Source organism: Myotis brandtii, unplaced genomic scaffold (genome assembly GCF_000412655.1).
Source record: "Myotis brandtii unplaced genomic scaffold, ASM41265v1 scaffold83, whole genome shotgun sequence".
NCBI lineage: Eukaryota > Metazoa > Chordata > Mammalia > Chiroptera > Vespertilionidae > Myotis > Myotis brandtii.
In genome coordinates, this window is record NW_005371371.1 from 56229 (window position 1) to 74155 (window position 17927).

General features: G+C 53.0%; 1 protein-coding gene across 1 annotated transcript; it reads left to right on the forward strand.

Moving 5' to 3' along the window:
- The first annotated feature begins 604 nt into the window (after positions 1-604).
- Positions 605-4570, forward strand: LOC106724447 (collagen alpha-1(I) chain). Its single transcript, XM_014531923.1, has one exon. It carries the CDS (start codon positions 605-607, stop codon positions 4568-4570), a length of 3966 nt encoding a protein of 1321 aa, XP_014387409.1.
- Positions 4571-17927: the final 13357 nt, after the last annotated feature.

Sequence of the window (17927 nt, forward strand, 5' to 3'; positions counted from 1 at the left end):
AGTGAGAGATATGCACAGACCCACACATAGAATATAAGTTCTTTATGCTTGCTTTCGCCCCATTTATTCCAGGTATGATATTGTCCATTATAAAAACATTAAATACCTTTCACATGCAAAGTCGTTTTCAAAACGGCTTTCACAGAACTATTTAATGTCAACCAGCCAGAGCCCTTAGGAGGGTATTAGGTCAGAAATGATTGCTCTTTCACAGAAAAGGGAACAGCCACCCAGGGAGGTGATGGGCGTCCCTGATATCCCTGAGTTATGGGCGGAGATGCACTAGACTTCAAGTCTCTTGCCTCCCATTCTTCTGTTCTTCCTCCTGGAATCCTTGGGTATTTAAAATAAGATTGTGGTCCAGCTGGTGTGGCTCAGTGGTTGAGTGTCAACCTATGAACCAGGAGGTCACGGTTTGATTCCCAGTCAGGGCTCAATCTCCAGTGTGGGGACATGCAGGAGGCAGCCAATCAATAATTCTCTCTCATCATTGATGTTTCTATCTCTCTCTCCCTCTCCGTTCCTCTCTGAAATCAATAAAAATATATATATTTGAAAAATTTTAATAAAAAAAGAAATGTTCTATAGGGTCACCTCAGAAAAAATGATAATATCTGAGGTGATTGTGTGTGTTTTTCCCTACAGCTCCAAGAGTGTCAAGATTTGCAGTAGTAAGACACCTGTTGATGTCCAAGCCCTGAAGAAGAAGGTCAGCAAGGCGACCTGCGACTCCGCTGTCCGTGCCATCCTCAGAAGCCTGCTGCTCTACATCACCCACCGTGAGGACGGGCCCCAGGGGCTGCCTCCCACCAAGAGGACAGAGAGCAGAGACAGCCAGGGGAGCCGGAAGCCCGAGCCCCAAGACGCCAACCGGCGGCCCACGCGTTTCCAGCTCCTGCAGGCCAAGTTCATGGGCACTGGCCGGGAGACCTGGCTCAAGAAGACCCAGGAGGTGGGAAGGCTGATCTTCAAGGACAAGCAAGGCCCAGGCAGGAGCGTGGTGACCACCACCATCAACAAGCTCCTGGAGAAGACCAGGGAGGGGGCCGGCGGTTCCGCGGGCGGCCAGGAGCCCCTCGGCGGTGATAAGCCCCGGGGGGGCCTGCCTGCCGGGAGAAACACCGTGAAAAACATTCTGAAGAAGTTCCTGGCCGCAGAGGAGAAGGAGGCCGAGGAGAAGAGGCAGCGTGAGAAGCCTCCTGTGCAGCCGTCCAAAGCCGCCAGGGGCCTCCTGCCGAAGATCGTGGGCAAGAAGGGCTCGGTCCTCGCCAAGCTGCGGGAGAAGTTCGAGCAGAGCGGGTGTCTGTGCTCAGAGGCCAGCGTGCTGCCGCTCCACACGGAGGAGCGAAAGAAGAAGAACCTGCAGCGGAAGAAGATGCACCGGCCCGAGGCCCGCGTGCTCTGCACAGCCACCTTGGCCAGCTCCTGCATCAGGATGCCCCCTGCCCGCTTTCTGGCCTGCTCGGCGGAGCCCATGCCAGCCTTCAGCATCGCCACCATCGTCGGCGGCCCCCGGAGCTGGCTGTCCCACTGCGCCAAGATCAGACACTCGGACCTGAGGCGCATGCCCCCAAAAGAAACCGGCAGGCCCCCCAACGCGGGGGAGATGGTGCCTGATGGGAACCAAACACCAGGAAAGGGGCTGCTGGATGGGGGGCCCCCCCAGACCTTGGTAGCGCAGGCCGTGGCTCCCACCCTGACAGCAGCCTCCCTGAGTGCAGGGCCTGAATGCCTCCCTGAGCCAGCCCCCGCGCCTGCCTCCCAGAGCCGGGAAGCCGCTCCTGGCCTGGAACCCAAGTTCTCCTCGCTCACACCAGCCAGCCCAGCGCACACCAGGGTGTTGGGAGGTGACAGGATGGAGGGCCCCCCAGCAGGGATCACCTCAGATGATTCCCAGGGGGCGGAGGGACCAAGGGCAGGCCCCCGCCCCAGGCCCCCAGATGAGGGAGCAGAGGAGGCCCCGCAGGTGGACCTCATGGTTTGCAGTTCGGAGGATGAAACGGAAAGAGTGATTTCCGACTCAGAGCAAGACCCTCTCTTTGCCGTCCAGGAGAATTTTCCAGAACAGCCAGTCCCGGGACAGATCCCACCGCTCAGCGTGCCAGCCGCCCAGGCTGCCCGGCGCACCCAGCTGGCCTGCGAGCCTCCGCAGATAACCGTCAGACTCCCGGTGGTCCATGAGATGCCACTCCCTCCCGCCGCGCTGCAGGGGGCAGCGGGTCATGCAGACCCGCCGTCTCCTGTGTGGGGAGGAGAGAGCGAGGTTGAACATGCACCCGCGCCATTTTCCACTACGACGGGGAGTGAAAGCACCAAGGTGGCCCCGATGGGAGCGAGCCAGCCTGCAGGGACGCCCAGGGGACTCAGCACCCCTTCTCAGCAGGACTCCCAGGCAGACCTGGCTCTCACACCCCTAAGGGGTGCTGCCAGCATTGATGGTGACACCCCAGAGGCAGCTCCGACAAGTCCCCCTGGCGGAAAGGAAGACCAACGCAGCTGTGGGAATTCCAACAAACTCAAGGATCAGGAGCGTATTTCAGGACAGGATGTGTCTGAGCTCAGGTCTGAGCAGCACCCGTTGCCAGAATCAGAGGGAATGCCGGTCCGTGACGAGGGCGCCCCAGCACGTTACTCCACAGCTTCGGAAAATCGCCCCACGGGAAACAGCCGCTCTGCACTGTGTGGTCAGCAAGCGCCATCTCCCAATGAGGGAGACTCGACGGGCGCCCCAACACTGCTGGCGGCACCGGCCGAGGACTGGGAGAGGTCTGAGCATGTGACCGCAGTGGGTCAGAACATCCTGTGTGAGCGAGCAGAACGCAGGGGGCCACCATCAACTGAGTCCACTCAGCCCCTGCTGATGGCTGAAGGGGGTGCCAGCCAGGACGTTGGTGAGACCAGACCGGCCTCCTTAAATGAAGGCCCCCAACCAAGTATCAAAGCCCCTGGACGAGGGGCAGCCACAGGGGTCACCAAGAGCCACACAGCACCAGCACCAGGGAACACTGTGGACCCCGAAATCAGTTCTCCTGAACAGGGGAGCCCTTTGCACAAGAGAGAATCTGGCTCCTCACCAACAGGTCACAGTCTTGTCGCAGAGGGTCTGGGCCATGCACCCAACAGCCACCTCTTCCTGGCACCAGGAGGGCCCTCGAAGCCCCCCAGTGGCAGAGCGGCAGAGGGCCACGGCTGCGGAGACTCGGGGCAGCGCCTGCCGGCGACCTCGGAATCACTGACCGCGCTCCCACAGGAGGCCGCGGGCCCCCCACTCACGCCTGCCGACCCCGGCTTGGGGGTTTCAAATGAACCGGCAGCCAACAAAGCGAATGCCGCAGCAGGAAGCAGAAATACCGCGGCTGCCCAAGCAGGTCCTCGGGGGAATAATACGAAGTCCCCGGTTGCACCCTCACATCACCCCACACCGCAGGGAGGCGGCGTACAGGGGCCTCCGCGCCACGGTTTGGACAAGCCCCCAGCGTCTCCTGAGGAGCAGCGGGCCAGGGAGGAGAAGCATGTCGTGTCGGAAAAGCAGCTTCCTCTCGCTGCTGGGGTTTCCCATCAGTTGCCCCCAGTGCCATCTACAGGAGCAGAAGGGGCCCCCCAGACGTGTCCCGGCCTCCAGGCACACCTGCTGCCTGCATCCCGCACACAAGCTGGTGTCCTGCTGGCCATGGAGGTCAGAGAGAGGCCAGGGTCACAGGCAGTCCTGGGGGGTGGAGAGGAGCAAGTCTCAGGGCCTGTGGGGCCGAAGAGTCCTGGTCAGAAGGGAGTCGCTCCTTTGTTCCCATGGAAAATCAAGCTTGGAGAGAGGCCAGGGTCACAGGCAGGCCTGGGGGGTGGAGAGGAGAGGGTCTCAGGGCCTGTGGGGCCAAAGAGTCCTGGTCAGAAGGGAGTCCCTCCTTCAAGCCAGGAGACCCCCTCGTGTGGCTCTGAAGAGGCGCAGACACAGCCCCAGGATGACGTGGTGGGGAGTGACAGGGCAACCGCTGGTGGGGAGACTCCTTGCCGACACGCTGAGAAGGGACCAGAGCGCCCCCCAGGGCAGTGGGTGCAGTCTGTAGAGGACCCCTCAGGGCAGCATGGTGTCCACACTGAAGAACGACAGGGGCGCGGGGCACAGGCCCAGGCCGGCAGGATGGCACCCCACCACTTGGTGCAGCCCACAGGCAATTCCTTGGCTGTGGCACCTACACCTACCCCAGGTGCCAGTGGGCAGTCCCAGAGACCAGCCCCCACGGGTGGCGAGGGGCCACCTGGAGTGCCACAGAAGGCGGGAGAACACTGTCTGCAGGTGGCCAAGAGCCAGACGTCCGTCCATCCTGAGCCAGCGCAAAGCTCTCCAGTGCCCACGCCCAAGCCTGGGGGCTGCCCGACGCCCAGTGCCCCAGCCCAGGAGGGGCCCCCAGACATCTCCAGGGCAGGAAGAAGCACACTGGACCGCGAACATCAGAGAAAGTCAGCACACTTTGCAAAGTACAAAGCCCAAAGCTTCTGCGACCAGAGGTCCTTTGATTTGTCCTTTCGAGCCAAAGTTATCAGGGCCAATGACACGTTCGAACTTCCAAAGTGAAGCCCCCGGCGTCGGGACCACTGGCACGTCTGATGCCTCCGTTTCTGCTCCTCACTCAGGTTGCAGGCTGTTTTCCTGCCTCCAAAGGCCCCCTGGACCAGTGGTTTCCTTTCACTCTCACAGTAGCTGACCCCACGACTACGGACGTGTTGCCTGCACGTGTTGTGGAGCCTGCTCCGTGTTCTCAGTGCACATGGCTTCCCGGGAGCTGTGCACAGCGAGGATGAGGCAGGTGCCAGGCACACCAGGCCTTTGCCCCCCGTGGATCTGTTCCTTATTTCACTTGTGGCATCTCTACTTGGAGTTTGTCCAAGCACACACGTCTACCTTTTCACAGAGCTGTGCTGCTTTGGGCACTTTAAGGTTTGGTGCTGAACTTGGCATGTGTCTGTCCTGGCTGCTCCGGAGGGGGTGGGGGGGGCCTCCACTGAGGGCCCGTGACTCCAACACAGACACCAGTCCTGACACGTTCTGGAATAAGGGCTAACGTCTCCTTGCGGTTCATCCGCAGGCATGGATGTGGCAGGCCTCAGACTGTGGCCCCTGCAGGGGAGTCGCACGCTGAGTGCCTCCACTGAGGGCCCGTGACTCCAACGCAGACACCAGTCCTGACACGTTCTGGAATAAGGGCTAAGAGCTCCGGTTTGTCGCAGCTTCTCCCGGGGGAAGATAATCTATCTTTACCTTCTTGATGACGGTCAGGAAGGTGGAGTGAGGACATTGGGATCCGGGCTCTGGCACACCCTGTTCCTGCACCTGGGCCCAGCTGGGCCGGAGCAGAACAGATCACGGGAAATACTCGAGTCAGTTTCAGAGGAAGGTGAGGCTGCAGAGTGATCGGAAGGTCGTTCTCAGCACCGTGTTTGCAGGTGCACGAGTCCAAGGAAGCTTTTGTTTAGAAACTGCTGTGGTGAGGAAAACGCAATGTCACACCGTCTTTCTCAGTCATCACAGCAGCCTCCGGGGTCTCCACGTCCTGCTGGGACGCTGGATGGCACTGCTGGCCAATGACGGGGCCGCAATGCTCTCTCGCCCCACGCTGCTCTCCTGAAAAGCACAGGGGCGTTTCCTACCCCTGCCCGCGACGTTATATTATTTTAATTTACCCACTAAGACAATGCCTTTTCAGTCTACAATATTTGAACATTGTATAACAGTATAAGGAAGGAAATAAAAATCACCCATAACCACATAACCTTAGATGATTTTTGTTACTACCTTGGACTGTTTTTTCTCCAGACTTTTCCCTCGGCTATTTTTTTCTATAACACAGGCGCCCGAGGAGCCACATCCTGTGTCCAGTATTAAGATTTAATGTTACAGGGCACGCACTTTCAGGGGCCGCGGAGTGGTCTTTGAACCCTAACGCGTGTGCGTCTCAGGTTCTGTGGACACACGTGGGCCCCGGGTTTTCAGCAGAAGCAGACGCTGTGAGCCCTCACTGCCCAGCACACGCTTGTTGGTGCTATTCTCTTGCAGAAGATGGATTTCTGTGTTTTGAAGACTTCTTGATGTTTGCTGCCGGATTTCTGTGTTTTGAAGACATCTTTATGTTTGCTGCCGGATTTCTGTGTTTTGAAGACTTCTTGATGTTTGCTGCCTTTGCCGCTGAGCGATGTTCTAGACTTTCCTTCCCGGAGAAGCTTCCTTCATGTGTGCTGCAATCTCCTTTATTCTCCGACTTGAATGTTCATTTACAGGAGGGTTTCTTATTTTATTTTTTTGTTGTTGTTGTTGTCAATCTTCACCTGAGGATATTTTTTCCATTGATTTTTAGAGAGATTGGAAGGGAGGGAAGGATAAAGGGAGGGAGGGAGGGGGAGAAAGAGAGAGAGAGGAGACATCGATTGGTTGCCTCCCCCGTGCACCCAGACTGGGGCTGGGGATTAAACCTGCAACCCAGTATGTGCCCTTGACCCGGGTTTGAATCTGAGACCCTTCGGTGGGCTGGCCGATGCTCTAACCACTGAGCACACTGGCCAGGGCAAGAAGGGCTTTTTTTATTTAAGCTTTGGTTGGGTACTTAGGAAGAGGTGGGTTTGTCAGTTTTCACCCTGTCCATGGTGAGGTCCAGGTCACTGTGGTGTCTCCTCTCAGGACAGGTCAGCCAGATGTGACGGACATGCATGGTGGCCAAAGCGGCACTGGGCTCGGTGAGGCTAGGCAGGAAGCGTGAGGTCTGCACACCCAGCTGGGCTTTGTCCAGGGGCGGGGCTCATTTCCTGGCACCCTCCTCTCTCCAATCAGGCAATTAACTTAAAATCAGGCCGATTAGAGACTCCCAACTGCAGTGTCAGGTGAGCCTGAGAGCCCCACGGGAGCTGAAGGCGGACTAAGGTGCTGGTCTTCCTCGGTCACCCCTCAGAGGGCTCCGCTCCGTGAAGCAGGGGCAGTGCCCCGGGTTCAACCAGGAGGGTGTGTGCCTGGTTTGCTCGCTGTAGCAGCAGGAGGCGGTGTGAGTGACAGTCACCTACATGGGTGGCGCTGCCCCGTGTCTAGTGTCTGGGCATCTGGATGAGGATCCCCACCTCTGGGTGGGGGAGCCTTGGGGAGACCCCTCCCTCACTGCCTTTTGCTTCCCTTGGAGCTGAGGGCGGGCCATGCACAGGACCGAGGCCCTGGCTCTGGTGCCATTCCACCTCCACCGGGCAGTCGGGGTGCCCATTGTCTCAAAGAGCACAGGCTACGGAGATCCAAGGTGTCCCTGCCCCAGAGGAAGGCTGCATCAAGACTGGGGTTCAGCTTCTCAGAGCTGCAAATCCAGAAGGCTCAGGAGACAAATACATACTCAGGGTCCCAGCAGAGGCCCACAGATGCTGGGCTTTTGTCAGTCCCATCGCCCACACCTGCTCACACCCAGGGGCGTCTTTGCTAGAGCTGGGAAGCTGACTTCCTGCTAACGTACCTCGGGGGGGCACCATCTTATTTGTTTTCTTTCTTTATTTGTCCTCTGTTTCACAAAGGAATTAAAGCAATGTTTGGCAAAGAACTTGATGACCGACAGAGGAGATAAAAATATTATATTTACTGGGTGTTCCCTTTTTAAAATAAGAAGCAGTGGAGTTTCAACACTATTTTTAAATAGGCCAGAAAGCCCGTTGGAGAATGAACTGAGCGGTATCATTTTAAGTGGTGGGGAAAAAATGATCAGAATCTCCTCCGGACGGCGGCTTCTGAGAAGTCGTACACGGAGTTCCAGTGGACACCTGGCAGGCGCAGGGCGCGTCTCCGACCCGGCCAGCAGGAGGGCCCTGGCTCTGGTTTCACCAAACACGGTTCAGGTTAGGCTGCCCTCCACGCCGCTGCTGGAGCCGCTCCGTGGGAAAGAATCAAGAGTGACTTTTCATCAGGACTTACTAGTGGTCAGTGTGCATTCACAATACACTTGAAGCAAGAGTTTACAGTGCAGACGTGGCAGCCGTTTCTGCCAAAGAAAGACCCAGGAGGCCTCCTGGGTTGAAATGATTATTGCAGGAGGGTGGTGGGCATCTTAAATGAAACCCACAGTAAACATTTGTGAGCTTTTTAGCTGACCCACTTGATTTTGCACATCTGAGTAGCTTATCAAGTTACACCTCACTTCAGATTTTTACAGCTCCTTCTACTGTTTACAGACTCATCTGTGAGCCACGCCTGTGGTATGTACCTGCAGGGGAGGGGTGGCTCCCGGAGGAAACTCCTATGGTGAAGAATCACGTGTATTTTATTTTTTTAAATATATTTTATTGATTTTTTACAGAGAGGAAGAGAGAGAGATAGAGAGTTAGAAACATCGATGAGAGAGAAACATCGGTCAGCTGCCTCCTGCACACTCCCTACTGGGGATGTGCCCACAACCCAGGTACATGCCCTTGACCGGAATCGAACCTGGGATCTTTCAGTCCGCAGGCCGACCCTCTATCCACTGAGCCAAACCGCTTTCGGCGAATCACGTGTATTTTAGACGCTCCGTCAGGAAAGTCACTGTTTAGAATTTTATGAATTCAGCACCCCTTCCTTATTTTTTTTTTTTTTAACAAGGGGCATCTTTGCCGTTTGAGTTACAATCTTTTAATTATTGGCTTATGTATTAACCCACAGCTCAACGTTCTTTGTTTTATTCTCCTTTGTATACAAACTCTAAAATGGATTCATTAGGGAAAAAAATACCAAATATATTTTGTTGTATTCTCTTTTGACTTTTTACTAACTTTATCCAGCTTGAAATAATATGAATAAAATAAAATAAAATATATCACCCATTCCAGATCTCTTCCTGGCCCCTTTGAGGGACTGCCTGAGGAGGTAGGGGTTTCATGTCAGAAAGCAGCTGTGGGGCCAGAGGCAAGCGCTGGAGTGCTGACCACAGTGTGGGGAGATTCGGTCAGCAAAGGAGAGGAGCGGCTCCTCCATCCTCCAATCCGGGAGGCCCCGGGCTTGGGAGGAGAATCCCTCGGGGCATGCTTAGTAAAAACAAGCAGGGCTTCCAGGACACCGCCTAGGGCCTAGGGCCTAGGGCCAGGAGAGAATAAATAAGGCTGCTCCCCAGGCCAGGCCCCGTGGAGGCGGAGCTCGGGTGCCAGCCAAGCCGCCCCAGGGAGACGCCAGGACAGACTGCACAGAAGAGGAGCGTGGGAGGCCAGGGGACAGGGTACACTAATTCCAACTCCACTTCCCTCCAGGACCTTCAGAAAAACTGCTGTGCCCTGGGCGGGGCCTGCGAGTTCTTAGCATCGTGGGAGAGGAAGAGCTCCTTCACCCACAGTGGGGAGCATGAAGGCTGTCCAACCTGGTCGGGGGTTCCCATCACCCCCTCCTCAGGGTGAGCCTGTGCCCCTGTCCTCCCCAGGGCGGCTTGGCCCAGGGGGCGCTGAGCGCTGCTCCTGGAAGAGGGTTTAGGAAGACCAAGGTCCTAAAATGTTCCTTAGCATCAGGAGCTCCCTGAGGTGAGATCACCCAGTCCCCTCTCCTCCTGCCCGGGAGGATTTCGGATAAGGACCTGCAAAAGGCCCACAGCTAACTCATTTCTCTGAGGACAGGGGACTGACTTGGCTGGGGTAGCCCAGCCCGTAGCCCCTGGGTGGTGGGTGGGCAGAATTCACTCCAAGATCAGGAAGGTACTGGACAGTCGATTTGTGAATCTAACTCTAAACCGTGAAAGTGTTAGGAATCTTCCCTAAAAGAACAAAGGGACCTAGAGGAAAACTGTTTCGATACTCAAGACATTTCTGTTGGTTTTTCCACATCAAATAATTCTCCCATTCTCTGAGACACCAGCTGGGTGTCCTACTATTCAATTCAATTCTGACACCATCTACCCGGGGTTGGTGCACACCCCACAGGTTAAGTGCTCAGCCCCAATTGCAGCATTGGGCCCCCAGGTTTCCACACGTCTGTCCAACCTGGCTACAAATCAGGGGTTCCCATGACCCCCTCCTCAGGTTTGATCATTTGCTATAGTAGCACAGAACTCAGAGAATTACTATTACCAGTTTATTATAAAGGGTATTTATTATAAAGTTACAAATGAACATGCGGATGAAGGGTCCATAGAGCCCGGTGGGGCAGGTGGGGGTAGAAGATGGGGCCCATGGCGCAGGAGCTTCTGTCTCCGTGGAGTTGGGGTGTCCCACCTTCCACACATGACTATTCACTCCAGAAGTTCCCCAAACCCAGTCGCTTAAGGTTTCTATGGAGGTCCCATTAGGTAGGCGTGATTGATTAAATCGTTGGCCATTGGTGATGAACTCAATCTCCAGTGCCCTGTCCCCTCTACCTTTCCCCAGATCTAGTGTGGGGCTAAAAGTTCCAACCCTCTAGTCCAGTGGTTCTCAACCTTCCTAATGCCGCGACCCTTTAATACAGTTCCTCATGTTGTGGTGACCCCCAATTTCATTGTTACAAATTGAACATAATTAAAGCATAGTGATTAATCACAAAAACAATATGTAATTATATATGTGTTTTCCGATGGTCTTAGGCGACCCCTGTGAAAGGGTCGTTCGACCCCCAAAGGGGTCGCGACCCACAGGTTGAGAACCATTGCTCTAGTCACATAGTCGGTCTCCCAGGCAACCAGCCTCCCTCCTCCCAGGGTAACCTGGTTAGCACAAACTCAGGTAGGGTTGAAAGGGCTTATTATGAATAACAAAAGATGCCCTCCTCACCCCAACACTCAGGAAATTCCCAAGGTTTTAGGAGCTCTGAGCCAGGAACTGGGGACAAAGACCAAATGCCTGTTTCTCATTAATTACCTTGGGGAGGAAAAATTATCCTCTACCTTTCAAGGTTCTTCTGGCTGGACCAATAATCACATTAACATGAGACAGATTAGCAGGGAAACACATTAAAGTTTAATAACATGCATGCCTCCTGTATCCATGGGAGACACCCAGGAAAGTTGGCGTTAGCAATCACCTTAAATACCACCTTCAGCTAAAGACAAAAGATATTGAGGGTGCAGATTCTGTTACGGTGCGACCAGGAAAAATACAGTATCCAAGGTAAGCTGGTTGTGCAGATGTGAAAGGCCAAACCTTCTCCTTTGATGGTGAAGGCAGGCCTGGTACAGTGAGGGAGTCACCCTTACAGATGGAGGTTTCCCTGACAAAGGTAACTGTCCTTTACAAAGGGTCCCTTCTGCTTGGTTTTCGCAGCTTTTCCCACGTCTGCTCTTTCTTAAAATTAGCCAGCCTAAAATAATCAATACCCCAAAGAGGCGTATTTTGGGGTATCAAACTCTGCTCCCCTTCAATCACAATTCTACAGGGCCACCGGTTAGTGTTGTCCTGATGTACAGAGAGAACTACCTTATTATCTTTCTACATTTCCCAGTGCCCCACAGGCAAATCCTGGCTCCTTCACACAGGTCAACCCCCCCAGTGGGCCACAGGCCTTCTTACACTCCCACCAACGAACCTTTGGCTACTTAACACCACTTGCTACGTCCCTTTCTGCTGACATTTGCTGGAGCGGATTCGGCTCCCATAGCCAAGGCCCAGGCGCAGGGCCTCAGCAACATCCAATAGAACACACGTGCAGACAGGGCCTAAATCAGGATAGGCTGATGGGCCTGAGCACGCAAGGATGGAATACGACACTGGGCTGGCAAACTGGCAAACCTTCTCCCCCATCTTCCACCGCCCTGCCCCAATTTTTTTTTTTAAGGAAACATTAACACTCATTACTTCGGAGAATGCGCTGAGACAGGCATTTCTAATGGGTCCCAAATTGGTGCCGCCCTTTGTAAAGCGATATGGTAATCAGTATCCAGAGCCTTTAGAGCAGTGGTTCTCAACCTGTGGGTCGCGACCCCTTTGGCGGTTGAACGACCCTTTCACAGGGGTCGCCTAAGACCATCCTGCATATCAGATATTTACATTACAATTCATAACAGTAGCAACATTACAGTTATGAAGTAGCAACGAAAATAATTTTATGGTTGGGTCACAACATGAGGAACTGTATTTAAAGGGCCAGAAGGTTGAGAACCACTGCTTTAGAGAGTGTGGGTCCTTAGCCCAGTAACTACCTTTTTAGGGATCTCATTAAGGACACATTCTTTTTTTTTTTTTTTAGAAATGTAAAAAACAATCCATTCAGTTTGATATTATTCAAGACAGAGACATACATGACATAAACGTCTGCCCCCCATAGAGATGGATTAAATGAATTATTGCATAATCTACTTAAGTAAGATATGTGCAGTCATCTAAAATCATGCTTAAAAATCATTTTAGGAAATGGATAATAGTTTACCATTTAATGTTTTTTTAAAATATATTTTCATTGATTTCAAAGAGGAAGTGAGAGGGAGAGAAACATCAATGATGACAGAGAATCATTAATTGGCTGCCTCCTGCGTGCCCCCTACTGGGGATTGAGCCTGCAACCAGGGCATGTGCCCTTGGCATGTGCTCTTGACCAGACTCAAACCCGGGACCCTTCAGTCCCCAGGCCAACACTCAATCCATTGAGCCAAACCGGCTAGGGCTGATATACCATTTCACACCCACCGGAACTTGACAAAAATTAAACTATGACAATATCAAGTTCTGTCAAGGTCATGAAACAAGTGAAAATATGCTATTTGTATATGTACATACTATATATTATATATATTTTAAATTCAATACAAAAACAGTAGATCTACACATGTAAACTACATGTAAAGGTGTTGTAGGCGGCAAGAATGGCACCAGGTGTCTGACCCGTGGGGGGCACACCAACCCTGAGTTCAGCAACCTTGGTGCTTAGGTTCTGGCTGGGAAAGAATTCAGAGCTAAGACCCAGACTGTAAGAGAACATTGATTTGGTAAATCACAGAGGTAGAAGAAGTAATTCCTAGAAGAAATGGGCTTAGGAAACAGGTTATGAAGGCAAAGGAACAGCGGGCCCTAGGAACTTGGGAGTGGGAAGCTAAGGGTAACAGGCCTAGTGGGTGGGAAGGGGAAAGGGAAGGGGAAGGCACTGTGCTCCCGGGAGGGAGACTCACTGGGTCCTCCGTCCTAAGGGTTTTCAGGGTGGAGATTTTAGGGAAGGTTCCAGGGGAAGATCTTAATAGAATATTCAGCAGTTTTCCAGGTGTGTCTTTTCAGGGTTGTGGTCTCCATTGATTGATTGGCCGGCACCAGGGTCCTTCTTCAATGCAGTTGGTCCTGAGGTCAGCCTTGGCTGTGGCTTGTCTGGTTTTATTGCTTTTCTGGGCCTGGAGCTGAAATAACAACTGAGGCCTAGATATTATCTCTAGGGTGGAAAGGTCAGGGGGTCCAAACCTTAGGACCAGCGATATGATGCTAGGGGAGGAAAGGTCACCCTGGGGGCGAGGTCCCACCCGACAATTGTCCTTTGCTAGGGACCTGCGGCTTTCCGCCCCGGTGATCTCTGCACCTGGCTCATCACCTTGCTGTTTATGAGAGAGTGTGGGTCCTTAGCCTAGTAACTACCTTTTTAGGGATCTCATTAAGGACACATTCTTTTTTTTTTTTTTTCATAGAAATGTAAAAAACAATCCATTCAGTTTGATATTATTCAAGACAGAGACATACATGACATAAACGTCTGCCCCCCATAGAGATGGATTAAATGAATTATTGCATAATCTACTTAAGTAAGATATGTGCAGTCATCTAAAATCATGCTTAAAAATCATTTTAGGAAATGGATAATAGTTTACCATTTAATGTTTTTTTAAAATATATTTTCATTGATTTCAAAGAGGAAGTGAGAGGGAGAGAAACATCAATGATGACAGAGAATCATTAATTGGCTGCCTCCTGCGTGCCCCCTACTGGGGATTGAGCCTGCAACCAGGGCATGTGCCCTTGGCATGTGCTCTTGACCAGACTCAAACCCGGGACCCTTCAGTCCCCAGGCCAACACTCAATCCATTGAGCCAAACCGGCTAGGGCTGATATATAGTCTGGTTTTATTGCTTTTCTGGGCCTGGAGCTGAAATAACAACTGAGGCCTAGATATTATCTCTAGGGTGGAAAGGTCAGGGGGTCCAAACCTTAGGACCAGCGATATGATGCTAGGGGAGGAAAGGTCACCCTGGGGGCGAGGTCCCACCCGACAATTGTCCTTTGCTAGGGACCTGCGGCTTTCCGCCCCGGTGATCTCTGCACCTGGCTCATCACCTTGCTGTTTATGTGTGTCTAACTGCCTATCAAAAGGGGAAGAAAACAAGAAGGCAAAGGAACAGCGGGCCCTAGGAACTTGGGAGTGGGAAGCTAAGGGTAACAGGCCTAGTGGGTGGGAAGGGGAAAGGGAAGGGGAAGGCACTGTGCTCCCGGGAGGGAGACTCACTGGGTCCTCCGTCCTAAGGGTTTTCAGGGTGGAGATTTTAGGGAAGGTTCCAGGGGAAGATCTTAATAGAATATTCAGCAGTTTTCCAGGTGTGTCTTTTCAGGGTGTGGCCTCCATTGATTGATTGGTAGGTGTTAGGGTCCCTGAAGGAGGAACTCACAAGGTCCTAGTGGTAAGGAATTATAAATTTATTAGTGAAAGGAATTTTAGAGACAAAATAGGCAGGTTTAGGGAATCTTAGAAATAAAGAGGGTCCATGGAAGAGGAATGCATAGCAAACCTTAGGACCAGCGATATGATGCTAGGGGAGGAAAGGTCACCCTGGGGGCGAGGTCCCACCCGACAATTGTCCTTTGCTAGGTACCTGAGGCTTTCCTCCCCGGTGATCTCTGCACATGGCTCATCGTCCTTGCTCTGTTTGTGTGTGTCTAACTGCCTATCAAAAGGGGAAGAAAACAAAAAATAAATAAACAGAACAGCAGGCATTGGTTATCATGGGTGGTGAATCTACAGTTTCTTTCTCTTGTCTTTGTATTTGTCACCATTTTCCAAGTTAATTTAAATGTATGGAGACATTTTATGGGGAAGATCTAATAGAATATTCAGCAGTTTTCCAGGTGTGTCTTTTCAGGGTTGTGGTCTCCATTGATTGATTGGCCGGCACCAGGGTCCTTCTTCAATGCAGTTGGTCCTGAGGTCAGCCTTGGCTGTGGCTTGTCTGGTTTTATTGCTTTTCTGGGCCTGGAGCTGAAATAACAACTGAGGCCTAGATATTATCTCTAGGGTGGAAAGGTCAGGGGGTCCAAACCTTAGGACCAGCGATATGATGCTAGGGGAGGAAAGGTCACCCTGGGGGCGAGGTCCCACCCGACAATTGTCCTTTGCTAGGGACCTGCGGCTTTCCGCCCCGGTGATCTCTGCACCTGGCTCATCACCTTGCTGTTTATGTGTGTCTAACTGCCTATCAAAAGGGGAAGAAAACAAAAAATAAATAAACAGAACAGCAGGCATTGGTTATCATGGGTGGTGAATCTACAGTTTCTTTCTCTTGTCTTTGTATTTGTCACCATTTTCCAAGTTAATTTAAATGTATGGAGACATTAGCATTGGTTATCGGGGGTGGTGAATCTACAGGTACTTTCTTTCTCTTGTCTTTGTATTTGCCACCATTTTCCAAGTTAATTTAAATGTATGGAGACATTTTATGACCAAAAATTAAGTGTCCCGGGACCCAGGTCGGCGCTGCATAGACCCAGCGCCTCTGTTACAGCTGCGTGACTTTGCCCAAGTCAGTGAACTCCCAGATCTTGGCTTCCCTGCTTCTTTTTTGGGGCGGTAACCGGTCCTGCCTGTCAGGTTCCGGATGGTCATGTGGTCACGGGGTCCAGGGCTTGTCACGTGGGGTCTGTGATGGAGTGAAGACACCTTAGACAGAGGGCGGGTCCAGCTGGACTTTCCAGCCCTGTCCTGGCTCACACGACTGAGGTGGGGTGTCCTGTGCCACACCCACGCTCCGTGCCCACTCTTCCAGGGGAGGCATGGGGGCAGTTCAGAGACAGGACTCTTGGCGGCCATCGCCCACAGGCCCTTCAGCCAGGACCTCCTCAGAAACCTTAGTTCTGAAAATGACCGAGCCACAGCGGGCACCATGGCCACCAGAGGGCACTGTGGGCTCCTGTGAGTCCAGTCCTGAGATCTGTGACCCAGGGGGTTTGCTAGATCCAGGCTAGAAAGAAGTGAGTGCATGGGGGTCAGAGCACATGAACCCTACACCGCTTTGGTGATCCCTGCTTTCAGGGGGGGCCTTTCACCCGAGAGGGCCCTTTCGCATGGCTCGGCACCAGCACACGGGTTCCTCCAGCCCTTCCTGGACCTGGACCCTGCCTGCTCGAGCAGCCCAGCCTCGGGGGCTCTCGCCTTCCCTTGGGGTTCCGGGGAGCTGCAGTGGCTGTGGGACCAGGATGGAGCCCTGTAGCCAGCTGCTGGCTTTGAGCCCTGTCTTGCCGCAGACCGGCTACTTGGCCTCGGGAAAGTTCCTTGTGTGTGCATAAGTGTGTACGTGTGTGGGGGTGTATCTGAGGGGTCGAGGGGTAGATCCTCGTGTGGGTGCGTGCTCCTCAGCTCCTCAGCTTCCTCTACTCTCAGATAAGAATTGTAGCATCTACCCCATGGGCTGTGTGAGCACTAGACTCCGTGCATTCGCGCTGGGCACTGCCTGGCACAGCGTGGCTGTTATCATTATTACAGAGGAGGGGGGCCTCCCTCGCTCTGACCAGGAGTTGTCATTCGGGAGGTGCCCGTCCAGGCTCAGCACTTCCTCTCTGTGGAGGAGGAAGCTCCTGGCACTGGCCTGGCACACCTGAGCTTGACCCATGGGACCCTCTGTGGGACACCCTCCTGCCTCTGCCCCGTAACTCCTGACCTGGCAGGTGTCAGTTATAGGGGGCTTGCTGTGGGAGCAAGGGCGTAACCTCACCTCCTCTGTCCTGTCCTCTTGTCTGTGAGACGGTCATAGGCGCCAGATGACTCAGTCAGCATCCCTGAGCCTCGCAGATAAACATGGTCACATGGCAGGAGGCATCGCCGAGGTCAGGGACACACAGGCCAGTGGTGGTGCCCTTCCAGCAGGAGTAAATCGCTGTTCCACTGGGTGAGTGAATGCAGGAGTTTGCCATCGATGCTCTCTGCTGAGGACAAACTCACAAATCCTACCCCTCGTGTTACCTCCTGTGACGGCAGCTCTCAGGTTCTTCCATTCACTCTCCAGGAAACCTTAGCACCGTGGGCTTTAACTTTCCCTGAATCCTGTCAGCTCTCTCTGACCTATGAGCCAATTAATATTTTTTCTCCACACCTTTTCGGAGAAAAACATGCCCTTTTGGAGGCTAATCCACTGTAAGTCTCAGGCTTCTTCCTGGGAAAATTCAATAGGTTTTGTGCTGATGTTCTATTTTTATTTTTTTAACATAATTTTTATTGATTTTAGAGAGGAAGGGGGAGAGAGAGAGAGAGAGAAACATCAATGATGACAGAGAATCATTGATTGACTGCCTCCTGCACGCCCCACTCTGGGGATCAAGCCCGCAACCGGGCATGTGCCCTGACCGGGAATCAAACCGCGACCTCCTGGTTCATAGGTTGATGCTCAGCCACTGAGCCACACCGACCGGGACGGCGATTCTCTTTCTGGATATACTCTCCTCTTCAATGGCTTTGGCAAATGGAGGTTAAACTGGCCCGTTTTGGCATGCTCTGGTGGAGCCCGTTCCTTCCCGACTTTCTCCAAGATTGAAGACCGACCTCTCCGAGATGTAGGACCCTCACTATTTCCTTCTCCACAAAGCGATTTCTTCTCACGGTGCCCTGACCCACCCAGCCAGAAACGTGTCCAGTAGGCTCAGAGGAAAATAGAATGAACCGAAATTATGTCTGGAGCACCTCCCAGCAGTAGAAAGGTCCTGTGGGCTACAAAACCTCCTGCACCAGTGTGGAGGGACCTTGAGGACCTATTGTGAAGGTAAATAAGCCAGACACACAAAAGGATAAATACTGTGTCCCACTCATCTGAGGT

Coding starts and splice junctions, on each gene's coding strand:
- LOC106724447 (XM_014531923.1), top strand. CDS start 605: ATGATAATATCTGAGGTGATTGTGTGTGTTTTTCCCTACAGCTCCAAG.